Genomic DNA, 20,148 nt, shown 5'->3' on the forward strand with positions numbered 1-20,148 from the left:
GATGCACATTGTGAAGCACTTGTGCAGATTAATTGTGAGAAAGATGTCTTTCGCTTACTAAGGGCACTCTCAGATCAAGAGTTTTATGAGTTTCAGGTGCAATGATTCCAGGACTGATGGTGATCCCTGTGCTGATTGTTGCTAACCCAAATGGACTAGCAGGATCAGTGCCAGTGGCACAAACCAAATTAGTGCCTCTACAACTATGCCCTCACACTAATTAGTACAGACTCTAATTAGTTCGGCTGAGTTACATTTTCCAGGAATTCTGGTTTGGCATTACAAACAGGAAGAGGAATGGCAGCAATAGGTTACAGAAAAACAACAGCACCTCCTCATATTATTTTCAATGATACATTACACAAAATGGCCTTGCACAGACATTGTCTTAATTCATGTGTCTGGTAAAGTAGACTAACTCCTTGAAAGCTTATGCCATAGTGTTAGTCTTTAAGCTGCCACAAGATTCTTTGTTTCAACCTTCCCCAGCTTGGTGCCCTTCAGAAGTGTTGGACTACAGCTCCCATTATCCCTGATTGGGGTAGATGGGAGTTGTAGTCCAGTAATATATGGAGAGGGCACCAAGTTGAGGAAGGCTGTCTGGCTTTATACTTCATTTAAAGGTTGGCAGACTCACTTTCTCTAATGTCAAGAGCATCAGTACATAAAGGAAAGTTCATACTGAAGTATTCACATAATGGGAAGTGGGGAGAGATAGCTAGATAGCTAGATAGAGAGACAATGCCATCCTTGTATTTCCTTTGTGCCCAAAATCACATCCAGAAGTATCTTTAGTCTGGCAGCCAGCTGACATGGGAAGGATAAGTCCAGGCCCATCTCTATCCAGATGACCCACCCCCACACCTCCTGCTTCCTGATGCTATCTTGGAGATTTCATCAGCAAAGGAAAAGAGCAAAGGCCACAATATGGATGGCAGAAGGATTTTCTGCCACTTTACTAAAATTCACTGCTTCAGGTTGGGCCCGTTCTGCTCTGTCTCCCCAGAAGGTGTTGGGGAAATGTCCTCAAGGCACCTTCCCTGGTGGCTTGTTCAGTGCTACAGTGTTAAGTCAGAAGTGTGGACAAAGGTGGCCCAATACAAGTTGGACTGTATGTCTCCACTGATCCAGTGAGGCCCTGGTCCACCAATTGATCGGGGAAAACCATCACAAGAATCATCACAATCTGTGTGCAGCTTGGATTTGTAAGGTACCCTGAATCGGGACATGACGACACCACAATTGGGGTTTGTTTGGAAACAGCCTGACATGAGTCACAGATGAAATTTATACTCTGAGATTAAGCCTTGATATATGCAAGGGTAAGCAACCTGCGGCCCTTCAGATGTTACTGGAGTCCAACTCCCATCAGTCTCAGTCAGTGGTCAGGGATGATGGGAATTGTAGTTCAGCAGTATTTGGAGGGCCACAGGTTGCCCACTCAGGGATGCTCATGCAGAGGTCCCCGTAGGATGACCGTCTATGAGAAACAACTTCTCCCCATGTCAATTTTTTGTGACCGGTCAAAAGCAAATTACTTCATAGGATTCCTTTTTTTAAAAAAATAATATTTATTAAAGTTTTAAAGGTTACAGAAAGAAAAAGTAAAAAACACCATTTTAAACAAAAAACAAAAAACAATACAACACATCACAATAAGGAAAGAAAAAAGGGTGAGAAAAAAAACCAGAAAAATAAAATCCATTAAAAAATACAAAGAAAAATACAGCAAATCTTCCCATAACTTATCTTTCATTAGCTTATTTCCTTGACCTCCTCACACCTCCCTTTTTTGTATTCTAGTTCGATTATCTGTTTCAGCAAATCCTTTCCATCTTTTCAAATTTTTGTCCTGTAATTTATCTTAACATAATGTAACTTTACTTTCCCTCCTTTCACCAATTAACAGTCAGTTTTTCCCAAATCCTTTATAACATTTCTGCTAAAGCCACATAACATCATTCCAACATCCTTCTAACATTCATTAATTTTACAGTGTTTCTGTAAATAGTCTTTAAATTTCTTCCAATCTTCCTCCACCGACTCTTCTCCCTGGTCTCGGATTCTGCCAGTCATTTCCGCCAGTTCCATGTAGTCCATCACCTTCATCTGCCATTCTTCCCGGGTGGGTAGATCTTGTGTCTTCCAATACTTTGCAGTAAGTATTCTTGCTGCTGTTGTGGCATACATAAAGAAAGTTCTATCCTTCTTTGGCACCAATTGGCCGACCATGCCCAGGAGAAAGGCCTCTGGTTTCTTCAGAAAGGTATATTTAAATACCTTTTTCATTTCATTATAGATCATCTCCCAGAAAGTCTTAATCCTTGGGCATGTCCACCAAAGGTGAAAGAATGTACCTTCTGTCTCTTTACATTTCCAACATTTATTATCGGGCAAATGGTAGATTTTTGCAAGCTTGACTGGTGTCATGTACCACCTGTAGATCATTTTCATTATATTCTCTCTTAAGGCATTGCATGCCGTGAACTTAATACCTGCGGTACATAACTGTTCCCAGTCAGCCATCATAATATTATGTCCAACACCTTGTGCCCATTTAATCATAGCAGATTTCACCGTTTCATCCTGAGTATTCCATTTCAACAGCAAGTTATACATTCTTGACAAGTTCTTAATTTTAGGATCTAGCAGTTCTGTTTCCAATTTTGATTTTTCCACCTGGAAGCCAATTTTTTTGTCCAAGTTATATGCCTCCATTATCTGGTAATAATGAAGCCAATCTCGCACTCTATTTTTTAATTTTTCAAAACTCTGCAGTTTTAATCTGTCTCCCTCTTGTTCCAAAATTTCCCAATATTTCGGCCATTTGGCCTCCATATTGAGCTTTTTCTGAGCCTTTGCTTCCATTGGTGACAACCACCTTGGGGTTTTATTTTCAAGCAAGTCCTTATATCTTATCCAAACATTGAACAGTGCTTTTCTGACAATATGGTTTTTAAATGCTTTATGTGCTTTAACCTTGTCGTACCACAGATACGCATGCCACCCAAATACATTGTTGAAACCTTTTAAATCCAGCACGTCAGTGTTTTCAAGAAGCATCCATTCTCTCAGCCAGCAAAAAGCGGCTGATTCATAATAAAGTTTTAAGTCTGGCAGGGCAAATCCACCTGTTTCTTTAGCATCAGTTAATATCTTAAATTTTATTCGAGGCTTCTTGCCCTGCCAGACAAATCTAGATATTTTCTCTGCCACTTCTTGAAACACTCCATTTTATCCAAAATTTGCAATGTTTGAAACAAAAACAGCATCCTTGGCAATACATTCATTTTTATCGCAGCAATTCAGCCTAGCAGTGATAGCTTCAGGTTTGACCATATTTCTAAATCCTTTTTCAGGATTCCTTTACTCCAGGTCAGTGAGGTAGCTACACTGTTAGCCCTCAGGCTGTTAAAAAGCCTGTATCACTAGTTCCCCAAAAATCTGACAACTGCCAGGAATTTTGAACTTCTAGCATGAATAATCTTCTTGGCCAAACATCATAAGAAATAATAAAAGTACACACTCCTGCCCCTCCCCCAGATTCCTCTACCTGGGGCATTGTTGCTGCTGAACATCAATGGGGATATCAGTGGCAATTAATGTTCTCATGAAAGTGCATAAGAAGGGAAATGCCCAATTAGCCTTTAGCACAGTCCTGGGAACTGCTGAGTATTAATCCTTGCTCCGCTTCCGACTGATGAATTGCTCCACATTGCGTGCCTCAGTTTCCCACTAGTTAACAGAGGGACACTTCTTCTTAATGAGGTCTCCTTAATTTGGGAGTGCTTTTTTAACTCAGAGGATTATTCATACTTTAATCACAGAGCATTTATTAGCTGGAAACTCAGCATCGCCTATGCTGGGCTGTGCAGAATTTTAAAAGCTAAGCTGGGCTGGGCTGGGCTATTACAATGATTAACGCTACACACGTCCAGAGAGTCTTTCATCTGGACATCTGACAGAGCTTCACAAACGCTAGTTAATTATTATTTGGTGAGAGACCACCCAAGGGAAAACCATCATATGGAACGCTGTGTGTCTTGATTATTGTCCCCTGCAAGCCTCAAGGCAGGCGTACTTACAAGAGGAATATGCTGCTTCCCTGAGAGATAAATAAGCCAGCTGAGGACTGTGCAAGAGGAGAGTGAATGGTTTGTTTCTATTAACTGGTAGTCAGATAGTATTGTTAGCATTTGGGCCATCCTCATGTCCGAATGTCTCACTGCACTTGCTGTCATTCATATGCAAAATAAAGGCAGTCTCTTTAGTACCTGGTGCATCTAGCCCAAGCATAGGCAAACTTGGCGGTCCAGATGTTTTGGGACTACAACTCCCATGATCCATAGCTAACAGGACCAGTGGTCAGGGATGATGGAAATTGTAGTCCCAAAATATCTGGAGGGCCAAGTTTGCCTAAGCCTGATCTAGCCCATTAAAAGGCTGTAATAATAAGCCGAAAGTCTTTTTCAAGTCTACCAAGCCTATGGAAGTACTGATGCTAGCAATGACCAATTACCTTGACTGACTGGCATATACAGAGAGTAAATGTATGGGCTATACTTAGGCCCATTTGCTCTCACATGGTATATTCTGTGTACTGCTAAGGTCTATAGAGCATTCTTTTTTAAAGAGTTGGGCATCTTCTTTCTTAAGAGTTCAACAGTTTTGAGGAATGGACAAGACTTTCCCTTGTGAGCACGGTCACAGTCTGCATCTATTTCACTTGCTATCCCGTTAAAGTAGAAGGGAACAGACGTAATGCTATACAGGTGGTAGACAGGGCGAACAGGTCCAGTAACAGAAAAAGAATCCCAGCAACAGTAGTAGAGGGGTAAGGAAAGAGTCTAGCGGGCTTGGAGTTGTAGGGCAAGAAGTAGCAACCTAATGGTGGGAAGAACAGGAATCAAGAACCCATCATGGGGTGGTTATGGAAGGGTACATGGATCTGTATGAAGGACATACTGGGATTTGGCAGATGGCAAGGCCACAGTGGGACAGTGATGAGAGCAGTGTGTGTGCAGTTTTAGGATTCTGCCCAGCGTAGAAGACCATTTCTGTCGCAATGGCGTTGTTTCTCTCTACACTTGCTTCCCCCCAAAGTCTTCCAACACTGAGCAAGTGCTGTATACCCTCCTAAGAAGCAAGGAAATGGCTCTTCCCCCTTCATTAGTATTGCAGTCTACAAGGCTAGTCCAAATGTATTTTGCAGCAAATGGTGTCTCCTCGCAAAGGCACACAGCGTCCAAGACTAACTACATTGTTTTTGCACCTGAGACATAAAATCACCAAATGCCTCTCCCTGAGAGTAAAAATATTATAATAGTAATAATTTAAGGAACTGGCGACTTGGTGCCGTTTGACGACACCTTAAATTAGCTGCCTGAAGCAGGTGCCACACCCTGCCTAATGGTAGGGTGAGCAGCCCTGGAACTGTATGATTCAGCAGTGATCTATGACCCCGAGTGGTGAATGGGGAACCCCTGCCACATTCCTTCCAGCCCAGCCACCACCTCCGCCAGTCAGCAATGTCGAAGCTCAGTGGTACAGCATCTGCCTTTACAAAGAAAGTCCTAGTTTTGATCTCCAGGTAGGACCGGGAAGACTTGCCCAAAACCCTGGAGAGCTGCTGCCAGTCAGTGTAGACAATACTGAGCTAGATGGACCAGTGGTCTGACTCTGTATAAGGCAGCTACCTATATACTCTGGTGAAGAAATTGACGGGGGAGGAAAGGCCACAGCTGGCATGACTTGCTCACCCACTGTCTCTCCCTGGCTGCAGCCATGGCACAGAATGTGCCTGTGTAGCTGAGCCTCACACTCTGCATGCTCTAGAGGTACCTCCTGGGACTCTGGGTGAGCAGGAGGAGGAGGAGCCTGGATTGAGCTGCTGGACTTTGGCCTGCCTCTATCCCTTCTCCCGCTCAGCTCCCAAGGCGGCAGCTCAGTGTTTGGAATGTACAGGCTGTTAAGTTACTTCACAAGCTGGGAGGGAACAAAGCTGGGTTCGGCCGAGGCGTGTTCGCCCCTTGTTTTGCTGCACTTTTGTTGACACGGGGCTCTGCCAGAACCGGGGGAGCTTTGTTTCGCGGAATGGAGAAGGTGTAACAAAAAGAGAGGCGAGCGGGATGGCACCACGGCCTACAGCCCTCTATCTCTAGGCACACAAACGCACACCCTTCAAGAACCCTGGAGGCACCGCACCCATAACCGCTTTTGCCAGTTTACACAGCTGAGGGCGAGGTGTGGGGCAGGGCAGGGCCAAGGCCAGGCCAGTTCGTGCATCTTTGGAATTCCACCTTAAAGGCATCGCTTTGCCCAACGCCTCACCTGCTTAAGGTGGAAGCGGCCGACCTGCTGCTCTGCCTCCCGGCTGATCTCAGTTGCTAGGGAGAGAGAGGGGTGGAATCACGTAGGTGTGTCACCACCAGCGCAGAGAAGGAAAGGAAAGTCCCAGGAAACCAAACGACGCTTGCAAGAAGACCGGGGATGGCGTGGAGGAGGAGGCGGGTGTATGTGTGGGCGCGCTCCCTGAATGAAGGAACTTTTTTTTTTTTGTATACTAACTAAGGAAGTCAGAGGGAGGGCCCGACAGACTCACCTGTGAATAAGCGCGCAACTTACCTGGCGCGTCAAAGCGCCATTTGGGCGCAGAGAAGAGGGCGCAGGAGGAGCGGAAGGGCTGCTCCAAGCCCTCGCGAGGAACTTCCCCTCAGCCCACACAGAGTTCCTGGCAGGCGCGGGGAAGGGGCGGGTTGACCCGGAGGAAGAGCCGGGCTGTTTTTCATGTGCGCTCCTGGCCCAGCAGCCAGCATGCAGGAAAATAACTTCTTCTTGTCGGCTCTGCAGCCGGAGGATGGCGTGTGCTCCTTGGCGCTGCCCTCGGACAAGCAGCTGGACAGGAAGAGCGAGGCCCCCGACGCCGCCGAGGGGTTCAAGAGCGCCCGGGTGCAGGAGCAGGTCCGCATGAGGATGCTGCAGAAGAGCCACTCGACCCCCAGGACCAACGGAGCAATGCTGGACTACGCGGAGCTGAAAGGTAGGCGAGGGGAGAAATGAAACTGGGCACAGGTTGTTCGCTGCAGAGGGGCGACAGGTGGTAGAGAGAAACCTTTGGGTCGATTGTGTGGGAATTGTGAAGGGTCGGTATTGAACTACGTTTGACTCAGAGTAGACCCACAGAAATGAATGCACGTGACTCAGGCTCATTGATTCCAGTAGGTCTGCTGTGAGTAAAAGTTAGTTGGATGCCACCCATTATCTAGGAAATTGTTGCAGTGTTCTGGCGAGGTAAGTCAGCGTTGCTACTCTCATTAGGCTGAGAAAACAGTTGCTTAGTGGAGGCCACCCCTGGGGAGTTCAAGGGTGAGGTGAGATGGGAACTTCAGGGCCTCCCAGCTCAAAGCTCACCACTCCTAACCCTCTCTCCTGTTTGTTGTGCGAACTCTTCTAACTCTGGCGGTGCAGCTGCATTAATCAAACCGTGTGATAAAATGGCACCGGGCAAAAAAGTGCAGTGGAGGAGTTAGCCCAGCTGTGTTGTTGATTCAGATGCTTCAACCAGGAATATGCCCTTGTTGGGGTGGTTGCAGGCTTAGTCAGCCAGCCAGTGTCGTAGGTTTCTATGCTAACTATCGTAGACAGAAGGAGAAACTGTCGCCAATAGTTTTTATGATAATAATAGGGCTGTGTTACCAAGACAGCTTACTCTCTGGGAAGGTGGCGTGGACCTTCTCAAAGGTTTAGTCTGGGTCACACTCAAGATACGCAGGCCAGACAAAGGTTAGTCAGAACTGAGAATGACTAAGTGAGATAGCAGAAGAATTCTCCTCTCCAGCAATTTGCCTTGCCCCATAGATTTAATCAAACATGAGATTCAGTCAAATATCCCCCATACCTTGCACTTAAACTGCTCTCGGTTTCTCCAGCTGTTTACTATGCAAGTAATTTCTACTAGTTCTTTGCCTCCTGCTGCTGTCTGCAAAACAATCATTCTTCCTGGAGCCACTATGCTTATGGTAACATTATGCTAACCTTACCAACCTAGTTTGGACTACTACTTCACAGCTTTTATGTTGTTTATTTTACATTTATATTCCAGCCAAGGATCTCAAGGTGGGTGGTGTGGTTCTCATCTTCCCCATTTTACCTCGCAACAACCCTGTGGGGTAGGTTAGGCTGAGAGATAGTGACTGGCCTGTGGTTACACAGTGAGCTTCATGGCTGAGTGGGGATTTGAACTCTGCCCTCCCAGGTCCTCATCCAACACGCTAACCACTGCACCACACAGGGAAGCAACCCTGGTTCTGTGGACAATTGTCTCACTTAAATAACTGGCTTAACCTGAGGGAATAAACCACCCTCACCTTTCCCAAGCTGCCCCTTAAGGCATAATACTGTCAGGGACAATAGTAGGTGCACCTTTTTTAATTCTCCCATCCACACAATTAATGTACAGCAGGGCTAGGGAATCTGTGGCCCAGCAGACTCCCAACTCCCATCTGCCCCAGTCAGCATGACCAATGATCAGGAATCATGGCAGCTGGAGTCCAGCAGCATCTAGGGAGCCACCGGTTCCTCAGCCCCGATCAAAACCTAGCACTATGTTGAGGAAGCAGGAGGGATTGCTTAAATGTTAACACTGTTGGTTTTATTTGCCACTCTGTCCTAGCTACTCAGTTATTATGGGACAAAGGGAAGTTGTGGATGAGTCCTCAGTGTCGTGGGATTTACACCCAGGTGCATAGGAGTAGCTGAGCAGGATATGGATTTGAACTTGAGCTTTCCATGCTCTACTGATAACTATCCATTTCCCCATATTGAGTTAGAGGAGAGATGGAGCAAGCATCTTTCAACAGCAGGGTTCACACTCTGCATTTCCTGAGTCATCCTGAGAAAGGTGCTGCACCTACAACAGCTGTGTGACAGGCAAAAATTCATCTGATGCAGTTTTCACCACCCACAATACCACTAAACTAAAGACGCTTGCGCTGCTGTAATGCCTGCTAGTCGAGAAGCTAACAGAAGGCCTCTGTTGGAGATGGGGAGATGTCACTTCTCTTCAGTAGAATTATAGTCTTGAAATCCTTCCAGTTTCCTTGATGGCACCAGTGACAATTATGCTGCATTTAATTACTAGGCTCTCCTCTGCCACGCCCACAAAAGTGTTTTGGAAGGAACCAAGTGGGTCTCTTTACATGGAAGTTGGACATATTTTAGTGCTGCTCCTACTGCTTGTTTTTCACCTCTGCAGTTGGAGACCTAGATTGCATATCCAGAGATTAGGAGAGGTCGCTTGTAATTTATGACCCCCTATCAGGTTGACGTATTCCATTCATGTAAACGCCCTGCCACAAACGCCAGGGCAGGGTTCCAGTACGGTACAAAGTTTCCTTTGCTTGCAGAGTCAGACTGTTTCCTCTTCAGGTGCTGGCTAAACAATAGAGGTAGAAAGTTTCTCACAAGAACCTGAGACTTTGTTGTTTAGTTGTTCAGTCGTGTCCAACTCTTCGTGACCCCATGGACCAGAGCACGCCAGGTACTCCTGTCTTCCACTGCCTCCCGCAGTTTGGTAAAACTCATGCTGGTAGCTTTGAGAACACTGTCCAGCCATCTGTCGTTCCCTTCTCCTTGTGCCCTCAATCTTTCCCAACATCAGGGTCTTAGTTTGGGATTTTCTTTCTTACGTTTCTTGTGATTCTGCCTCAATGGCCTCGGTGTATTTTACTAGTTGGAAATAATTATCAGTTCATTACCTATATCAAAATGCAGCTAAATGCAACTGGGAGGCCAGAGTTTAAACCTCCACTCAATCATAGAGCTCACTGGGCAGCTTAAGGCAAATCACAGTCTCTTAGCCTAATCTAACTCGTAGGGATGTTGTGAGGATTAAATTGTGCAGAGTAGAACCATGTGCACCAATAGTAATAATTTAACTTCTCAGTATATAGTGTATCTACGCAGAGACAGGTGCATTGTATACACCTGGAGAACCTGTGGCCTTCCAGGTGTTGCTGGACTACAGCTCCCATCATCCCTGACCATTGGCCATGCTGATGGGGTTAGAGTCCAGCAATGCCTGGAGGGTCACAGGTTAGCCACCCCTGCTTCATCAGAGGGTGATGGTGGATCCCGTATGTAAAGTCAAAGGCACCGTTTACTGTTCTCCAACCTTGGCAGTGCTTCAGTGAAGAGCGGGATGGAAGTGTTCAGTTAAGACCTTGGGTTACATTTGGTGCTGGTCTCAATGGTTTCTTCCTCATGAGCTAGTTTCAGTCTTGTCATTGTTTGACATCCCGTGAAATGGGAACAAGAACAGTTCCTGGAATCAAAGGCGCAATTAGCAGCTAACCTGCTTAACTATCTCTGCAATACTCAGAGATTACTATCTCTGCAATATGAGATTGCTGAATAGTGGCAGATCCACAACACTGGATGGTGTTGCCATATAGCCTTTGAACTACACTGAGATTAATGATAGAACACCAGAGGGTAGGAAGCTCTTGGACACACCTGGAGCTCACTTTCTTGATGACTGCACCCATCCTTTGATCTGTCACTCTAGTTCTAATTGTGGAGTCTAGTCCCACACCCTGCACTGGTATGTCTGTCCTGTCCTATGCAATGCTGTCCTTTGGGCTGACAGGAGAAGGATGGGCCTACCTGAAAGGAGGTCCCAGTTCCTGCCTGTATTCCCACAATCCTACATGGCTCAGTGCAAACCATTGGTCCTAAACAGGTTTGAAACCTTGTTAATTCAATGAAGGCATGAAACACTTCGATTTTGAGTTTGGGGAATTATACCGCCAAAGTCCTCCATTCCACCCTCCCTTTGTTAGGATTCTGTTGGACCTAAAATAGATATTCAAGATGGCGGACACTGGTTCCTGTATCCAGACAAGGCTTCTTCATCATGTGCTTTTAGTCACTGCCCTGAGCCTGACAGAGTGGTGTGTCTTTAAGAGCTGCAGAACAGGCAGAAATCCAATAGGAGCAGCTTTATTTTGTGTGGTGGGGAGTTAATTTAGGTCAACAATGTAACTTCCTAGTGGTTGGAATATTGTGCTGAGGCTTCTGAAAACTTGCTTTTCACAGCTTGAATGACGCACATGCTTTACCATGTGATGTGGTCTTATATCCAAGAGAAGGAAAGCCGCCATTCAGAGCGTACACACCTGCAGGTGAATCCCATTCAAATCATTGGGACTTCCTTCTGAGTAAACCTGGTTAAACTTGTGCTGTAAGGGTGTGTTCACATTAAAAGGTGCTCACACCTTGGCTAGAGACAAATTAGGGACAGCTTAAGGACCCCAATCAGTGTGGAGCAGGTTTGAGAAACAATAGCATCAAACAGAAGTACCTTAAAACAAGGTGCAGGGTGCATATGCAATTCTTGTGGACACAGTAAACTGAAGTGATCTTAGACATCCAATCTGGGTATGGTGAAATTTGCAGTGTCTCATCCAGATCTATAGGATCTTTGTAACTTGAGCACAGATGTGCCCTCAGTTACACCGATCCTACAGGTCTGAATGAGCTATTGCAAATTTTACCATACCCAGAATGGAAAGTCGAAGTCCTGCAAAACATCCTCTTCCCTCCTCTCATAAGTGATGGAGTTGAGGTGCCCTGATTCTGGTGCAGAAGATGTAGGGTAACTGGGGGCGGTTTCTCTCCCCTCCCCTCCTCTGCCCTTTCCCATCTCTTCCCCTCCTTCAGGTAGAAGGTGGCACTGGCACTCTGTAGAGCTGATCCAATCTATTTAGGGAGAAGCACCGTCTAACCATGGTGTGCCTGCCCTAGGGAAGTGAGAGCAGATGTTGTATGCATCTGTAGAAACCTTGAAGCCTGGTGATGGTGGCAACAGTGATAGAGACAGGAGAAGGGGCTGAGCAAAGTGGGGTAGAAGCTGCTGCAGGGGAGATGATGAGAGGTGCAGTAGAAGAGGCATGACTGTAATCAGAGCTGGAATTAAATTGTGTTCGCTGAGCCCGTATTTTATACAGTCTGTATATGATGTTTGTTTGATAATGTGTGGTGTGCTATGCCTAATAAAGGATTATGATTGATCAGAGCTGGAACATCCTGCCAGCTCTCCCAGCCATGCCTATCAAATTTCACAGGCAAGAAGCTACTGAATAACAATGGCCAAAACGTGCCTCATCCTAGGGCAGCCTGTGCCAATCTGGCGCCCTCCAGATTTTGTCAGACTCCAACTCCCAGCTGTGCCGGCTGGGGCTGATGGGAGTTGTGGTCCCAACATCATACGGAGGACACCAGGTTGGCAAAAAGCTACCCTAGGGGGCTCATATGGACAAAGGGAAGTGAACTCTCCTGGCCTTTTCTCCCTTTGTTCAAATATGGCACCTTGTTATTCATGGTGGCGTTTTTCTTCTTCAGCACATATGCCTCTGGTTACTTCGTAATCTAGCACAATTTTAGAGATGTGGAATATATAAAAGTTAATAATAGGCACTTACATTTTTACCACACAAGTCTTTCCTCAGCAATCTTCAGATCTTTGCAATGGCAAAATAAAATTGGCAGTCCCTTTTTAAAAATTGCTTTTAGGACAGATTATGATCGTCCCTCCTGCTGTGACTCTTTTCATTGTGTGCTGTCTCATGTGCGTGCTGCTGCCTCTCCTCCTGCAACAGCGGGGCCTCGCCCTGGTCAGAGCGATCATTATTCTGCTACTTCTTTTTTCAAGTGTCTGCCTCTTGGGCTGATTGGCTTTGTTGCCGTCTTCCCTTAGCCTTTATAGACTGAACGCTCCCTTGCCTTGCAATGCCTGTACAAAAGCACACCTCTAGTCAATTTTTTTAAAAAACCCAGATAATAAGTGGCAAACAGCTCATTTTTTTCACATCAAAGCCATGCCCTTTTATATGAAGCTTTTGCTTTATTATTGGGTTTTTTTAAATGTTTGGAAGCTCTGCAGAATGAACACATAGCCAAACTTCTGGGTTTTTTAAACTGAGAAATATAACCAATTTGGTGTGCATAACATCCAGAAATTCATTTCTATCATCTGTGCCTGAATGTAGTCTTAACACATGTAGGTGGATAATTGACTTACCAATGCTAGCATGTTTGTATATCATTAACACTACTTGTTGAATTGTCACTGTTGTTATTTTAGATTCATTTAAAACAGGCATAGGCAAACTCGGCCCTCCATATGTTTTGAGACTATAATTCCCATCATCCCTGTCCACTGGTCCTGGAGAGCCGAGTTTGCCTATGCCTGATTTAAAATTTTAATGCAGTTCTCACAGTCTGTATATATTGCATTTCATTTTCATGGGATCTCATTTTCCTCCCTCTTTTCAGTCTAACAAAACAATGTATTTCCAACTCTTTGTTTCTTTCCTTGAGGCATTCCACAAGGATTTAGTGGGCACCATTAAATGGCCAGAAAATGTTTTGGACCTGGAACAAAATGTTGCAGTATGGAGTGCTCCTCCTTCAGTGTTCTAGGCAACCAGCCATGCTCTTTGAAATACTTGACTTAATTCCCCACCCACAGGCTTTCCCATCCTGTCCCCCAGCCCCGTCCAACAGCATTCCATGCCCAATGAAAAACAATCAAAGAGTCTTGTGGTTGTGGCAGAGGCTTCCACTGACCCAAGGCCACTTCATTAAATGCATCTGAAGAGGCAAGCTTAAGTCTACGAAAGCCATTATAAATGTTACTCATCTTTAAGGTGCCTCAAGATTATTTGATTGTTTTCTCTGCAAGAGACTTAACATGGCAACCCCTTCGACTTCTTTATAATAAGAAAAAAAATCTCCCATAGGTGCCAATTCTTTTTCCATTGGAAATAGCCTGAGCAAAAAGTGACACCTTCACCTCACTTTCCCCATGGCAACAACCACCTTTGTGAGTGGAGGTTCCATTGGCAGCTCTTGGGACAGGTTATTATACAATTCACTGAATATTACAAATTTTAACTTGGGAAGAAAACTTCGCTTTTTTTCTGTGATGGTGGCCTGCAACGGTGTCGTAAACTGTAGGCAAGTGACAGAGAAGCCCCTACCTCTTACTTTTGGGTACCTCTCTCCACCCATGTGCAACATTCCAAAGTTCCCTTTTCATGCATTCAGGAGTTCAAATGTAGGCCTCCTGGTGGGCAGTTTCTGGATTGCGGTGGTGGTTAAGGCATTGGAGGCTATAAGAGGGTATGTCAGGTGAAGGTCCAAGCGCTGTTTGCTTGCAAAGTCAACCACTTGAGCTTGTTGAGAACTGCTTCAGCCTGTTTCTGAGCTGGAGAAACTAGGAGGGGCAATGGTGGGATGCATTCCAGACAGAGGAAGAGTGACAGCTGTACATAATTCATACTTCCTTTTTAGTCAGACACCATACATGATAAAGAAAGCAGCAGAATAGGAAAGGGAGGGAGAGAACTGCATACTGATATGCATCATTATGGTTGCTGGAATGCTCATAAAAATGTCTACTATAGCCAGAGGCAGATATAACACAGATTTGTATTTCTCCTATGTACATCTCAGCCCCTCTGACCTACAACATCCATGTTCTGTTAGCTCTAGGGTTCCCCCTGCCAACACATTTGACAATGCATCTGAGTACTGTCTTGGGCAAGCTGCTGTAAGTGTCCAATTGACTGGGACAATGGGGACCACAATGTACAAGGCTGAACTGAAACTGGCTGTGGAGACATCTGCACCCAAGTTCCTCATAACGGATGGATTGCAGGGCTGTTTGTACACACAGATATGAGAGCTGGGGTAGCATTGCAGACCAAAGAAGTCTACATTGTAGACTCTGCAGTTAAATCTAATCTTTGCCTCAAACTCATTAGGTGACCTTAGACAAGCCACTTGCTTTTAGCCAGAGCACCCTCATCCCAAACATCTGTAATGTGTGTAGAATGCAGGGCTTTTTTTTCAGCCGGTGCTGACCATGACACCCATCCCCAATTCTAAAATTTATGATCAGTACTTCCTAACACCTGACATTTTATTTTCCAAAGTGATAGCATGCATGGTGGCATAGTAGCTGCTACAAGGAGAGGGGCAGTAGTGGCATCTGAATGTTTACATTACACCTGCTTCATTTAACAGCTGAGATCAGAAGAAGTCTAGTTTTGTGCTGCCTCAAGTCTCCCTTGAAACAATGAGGAGAACCCTAGCAGGAGATTCATCCAGGGTTAATTATCTGAATCTACCAATGACTCCTCCCCAAGAGGGAAAAGGGCTTAGCTTTTGCTAGTGCTGCTATTGTTTGTTAGCCTTACAAATGTATAAAATATGTAATTCTTCTACATCCTGATCCAATGCATCATTCAAAAACTAAGCTGTGTTGATTTCAGTACAATTTACCTCTTAAGAGGCATTGCTTGCCTTTCGAAGTGCATAATAAATAAATAAAACATCCGGGGGTGATTACATGTGTAAGAACCCTTGGCTCCTGTCCTTGTACTCCCAACACAGAAGAACTCTTTTTGCATTAAAGCACAAGTAGCTCTAGAAGTCTTAAAAGGAATATGAAAGAGAGGGGTGTACAGCATAGCAACCACTTTTCACACAGTTCAACACTTGTCGTAACGTGGCAATGCCTGGAAGCAATTATAATCTGTGCCAATTTTAGCTCTGTTGTTGCTTTGCCCTCACAACAGTCCTAAAGGGTAGGTACTTACTGTGGCCTTGTTGCAGATGGGGGGAACTGAAGCTTGAAAAACAGTGATTTGCGGGGGCCACTAGGTGGCGCATCGGAAGATGGCTGACAATAACATCTCTCCGACCCACACGAGGTAATTTGGAGGCTATGATGGGGGTAATTAGCCTCCTTAACCCCCCCCAGGATTGTGGGGGGGACGGCCCTTGCCTGCTGTGCCCTATACCACCCCCGAATTTGTGGGGGTGGGGGCACTAGGCACAAAGCCCTCCTGTGGGATTCCGGCACTCCTGGACGCCGTCCCTGATTCGCGCCGCTAGTTGCAAGCATCTTCAAAAGAAACAATTTGGACGAGATAAATTGCACATGCTTCAAGGAAAAAGGGGAGTAAAGACTGCTGACAGAAGAGATCTCTGATAACAAGACAAGAATAAAATATGAGAAGATACGTCAAGATACGGTATGACTGAGGGGGGAGGGGGGAAAAACCTGCCTTCCTTTTTCTTATGTGATTTAACAAGAATCCCCTCCCCTAATGAGTCAGAAACTAAGGACTTAAGCTGTGGATTTAAGGCTGTGTGGAGATAAACTTTCGAACCAAAGCAATGTTTCAAGATGAAGCTGGAAAGCTAAGAGTTTTGGAATGACGCAGTTAAAAATGCCGTCGCCATTTTGGGAGGCATTGTTGGAGCTCTTGGGTCTGGGAGGAGAAAGAGAGAAATAGAGTTGTTTACATATCGTGGATCAACTTCTCGGTGGGACTTAAGAGCGACAAATGCCAAATTTATGATGGAAAGAGCGATGTTATCTACGAAGGAGATATATGGAAACCATCTGGACTTAGTGGAGGAACGGGAAATCCACACAGGATTATTATTTTGCTTATCGGTTTAAGGAGACTAACAGAAGAGATCGTAAAGGAAAAATAGAAATTATATGAACAAGATATGATGTGGAAACACCAAGATAAGACTGGATAGAATTATGAATTTTGTTTGGACTGATTGGGACTGATTTGGACATTAACGCAGTAATAAGAAGATGATCTGAATCCCCCTTTGGATCTTGAAGTATGGGTTCCCCCAACAAAATTTAAAAATTTGGCTTTGTAATTTGGAATTTATGTGATGTGATTTAATTTGATGTGATTGGCCAGTTAATAAAAATTATTTAAAAAAAGAAAAAAGAAAAACAGTGATTTGCTCAAGTATATACTGAGCAGAGATTTTTGGCTGTGTACATACTCCCTTTTGCTCTGCATCCAGTGTGCTCCCACCACTGGTTTGAGAAACAGTGGACACATGATATTAGCCACAATCCAGATCTCTTCTGTATCTCTCTTATGAAGTATTCCATGTATTCTGTGCCCTCCCCCTGGAACTGGCTCCAATCTTAATTGAGGAAAAATAACACCCTAGCTGTGTTTTAAGCCTGTAATATGTGCACAGTCTTAGATTCAGTTCCAAAATAAGAATTCTATCCATAGTTAGCAATAAGTGGTGAGAGAGTTCAAATCTGGCAGATGAAAAAATTGTAAGCTCCACACACTCACTGCACACAGACACACACACTCGAATAAGTGCTCTCTTCTCCTCTGCAACAGATTAAGTCTGCAGATCAAAGGCAGACACTTCAAGAACAATTTACCTCTGTTATCTGAATCTTTGGCTGGCTGAAAGAAATGGGGAGGGATGAACACAAGACCATATCTCAACGTGTCCAACTGCTTAACAAGTGGGTCAGTTTAAAACCCATTTAGCTGCAACTCCTGGGGGATTCAGAGTTAGGGCCGTATATTCATAAGGTATATTAAATAAAGCAGCTTATTTAATTGTTCAGTAACTACTTCATAGTCATTCATTCTGGAACGGCTATCCATTCTGTGAAAGCATGGCAGCAGGCTCTCACTTCAGTTGGAGTGGGGCACTTTACCCAGTAGGACTGATTTTTACACCACTGTTACAGGGCAAAGGAAGTGCTGGGCGTCATGTATAGACTCCAGGGTAACTAAAGGCTGACACTGAAGTGGAAGGTGGGTGCTTTATTAAAACAGGTTTCACAGTTGATCACATGGGCAGGTTCCTCTGCCAAAGGACAGTGTCTCCTGGCTTTGCTACTGAAATGGCTGGTGGGTAAACTTACAACATCAAGTGCTGTCTTAGTTCTCAGTTTTGTCCCTTCCCTCCTCTGTGTGTCATCTGGACTCTCCCCTTTTTTTCTAATTTTCAAAGCGTCATACATGTATGTTTATCCATTAATCTTTGATGTATTCATTAAAAGAAGAAAGGAAACTTTAAAAGAAGAAGCATAATGCTGCTCTGGGGATAGGGTTTTGTTTTGCTTTTGGTGTTGTCATGGGTGCTGTCCACTTAACACTATATGCTGTTGGCTTCTGCTGCAAACTAGCAGAACTAGTTTTTTTTTTAATAAAGTGCTTGACCTTGGAGACGAGAGAGATGGGGCTGAGAGCAGTGAGGGCATTTCCAAACTAACCCAACTGCTCTAAAAATGTTTCTTCTATCTCCACTCCTAGTTAATTTAGCATGTGTGTGCTTTGTGCGAGCTGATCCAAACAGGCTTTTTGCAGTACGGCAAGATGAGGCAATGCCTAGGCTTTGTTGCACGATGGAGCTAAAATTAAAATCTCAGGGAACTTGGACCCAGCAGATGGAAGGATAGAGTTTATTTACATATTTTGGGGGGGGAAATATACCGCCCACACATATAAAATGTCAAGGCGGCATGCAACACTATATGCAAATACAGTGAAACATATGATAAATAAAGAAAATTCAAAATAATAAAAAATTACCAGCTCGTTTATCACATCACCGCAAAATTCCTTGCATCCTGCCAAATTCTACTAATAACAATACTGGTCATGTGCTGATGCTGTGGTACATTTTGGGGTGATGATAATTTTAAGTGCATGACACAAGTATTTGTTGGCAACTGGAGCTATTCTTTGCCTGGGGTTGGTGGAGGATAGGGCAGAGGAAGAATACAGAGGCAGACTCTCTGAACCAATTGCAGAACCCTCAGCAGGAATATCGGATTTGACGCAGAACAACTCGCTATCTCTGAATATTTGTGGTTTTGTCTTGATACTGGTAATTGACCATAATAAAATGACTTGTACTTGGTGAAGTAAACAAAGAATTGCAAAGGTATTCAGAATTCTGCACCACCTCACGACTATACTTCCACTGCAAGGCAGTCACAAACTAGCCTTGTTCTCCATTCATGCTTAGTGAAAGGCATGGAAAAGTTGCAGGTGATGGGCGCCATCATCCAACAAATGCCATAAACTCCCTTGGGGCTTTTCAGTGACTGTGGAATGACTTGTTTGGATGCATTCAACCTTCCAAATCCTTTACTACATGGCAGTTGATTTATTTTCAAGGTCACTTGTTTGAGCAATAAAAATGACCATGAGAGTTGGGGGAAATAGCATACCGTATATGAATGGCCTCTAAGGGGAATGCAGCTTCTGTGTTGGGATTTGCTCTCTGTCTCTTCAGGCAGCTGGACACACCAAATAGCACTAGCAAGAGTGGGCTGAAACTCTCCCTCTGAAGGCTGTGTAAATTATACTTTGCCCCTGGTGTTATCATTTGTGTGACAGTGTGTACTTACTGATGATAAGTGGGAATTCCACCTGTTTTGGCCCGAATGAATCATCTCCTCACATTTCCACATTAACTTTTCATTAGGAAGTCACTTACAACAAGGGTGACAGGATTGTAAAGGATACCTGAGCGCCAGGGACACAGTGTTGCTAAATACTTGTTGTCATTGTTATTTCTATGAGTATGCTACGGAAGTAAATAAATGTATGAAAACAAAATCTGTGAAAGCAGCTGCTCCACTATCCAGTACAGGATTTCAGAATGTAAAGAGTGGATACTACATTTGAAGCACATCCCCCACCCACCACCAGCTCAAATAATTCTGTGCACTGTGGGTTTTTAAGGGCTGCTGGGAATTGTAATTCTCTGATTTTGCGAGGGGTAGACTACAGTGCCCAGAACTGTTTGAGAGAAAGAATGTGCTTTGAATGTGCTTTAAAGTTATCACATATGTTCAAGCATAATAGGTAATACTTTTACTGGAAAATGAGTCGAATACGTCTGCCGGATTGTTTTTTCAGCTACCCTGTTTGTGGGACCCACAAACACACCATGCAGTGAAGCCATAATGTGATACACACAACATCTTCTCTTCTTCCCACCTCCCACAAGCTAGGAGACTCTCTTCCATATAGTAGTTTCTGACCTGTCATCCCATGCTGCTTCTCCTCTGTCAGCCGAAAGTTTCACAACATGTTGAATCCTGCTTGGGCCTGCAAGTGTATCTGATTTCCCCCCTGTTGTACTAAATTCCCTTTAGTTTTTGGTAGCACAAATTGTTGGCTTATCCAAATGGCGCTTAGCCTGCTCTAATCAATCATATAGTGAGTTCTACACTAACTTGTAGGTGGAATATTTGTTTACATAATTAGTTCGCCC

The 20,148-nt window shown here is 44.5% G+C and overlaps 1 protein-coding gene and 1 long non-coding RNA gene across 5 annotated transcripts in view; one reads left to right on the forward strand and one right to left on the reverse strand.

The window, feature by feature from the left end:
• LOC310769782 overlaps positions 1-6,735 on the reverse strand; it is a 57,589-nt gene extending 50,854 nt beyond the window's left edge. The window contains exon 1 of one of the 2 annotated variants that reach the window (XR_014551814.1): positions 6,625-6,735. This is a non-coding gene — a long non-coding RNA (uncharacterized lncRNA). Of the gene's footprint in view, positions 1-6,601 lie in introns of both variants that reach the window. The other variant, XR_014551815.1, reaches the window with a different exon arrangement.
• PKP3 (plakophilin 3) overlaps positions 1-20,148 on the forward strand; it is a gene marked incomplete at its 5' end in the record, with an annotated part of 66,811 nt that overhangs the window by 17,127 nt on the left and 29,536 nt on the right. Inside the window, one exon of one of the 3 annotated variants that reach the window (XM_083597681.1) lies at positions 6,850-7,039. The exons of 1 other annotated variant lie outside the window; for it this stretch is intronic. In XM_083597681.1, coding sequence (XP_083453807.1) covers positions 6,850-7,039 — 190 coding nt within the window. Of the gene's footprint in view, positions 1-6,786; positions 7,040-20,148 lie in introns of those variants that run through there. One more of the 3 variants, XM_083597679.1, reaches the window with a different exon arrangement.

Source organism: Podarcis filfolensis, assembly GCF_964270895.1.
Source record: "Podarcis filfolensis genome assembly, chromosome: 1".
Lineage (NCBI taxonomy): Eukaryota > Metazoa > Chordata > Lepidosauria > Squamata > Lacertidae > Podarcis > Podarcis filfolensis.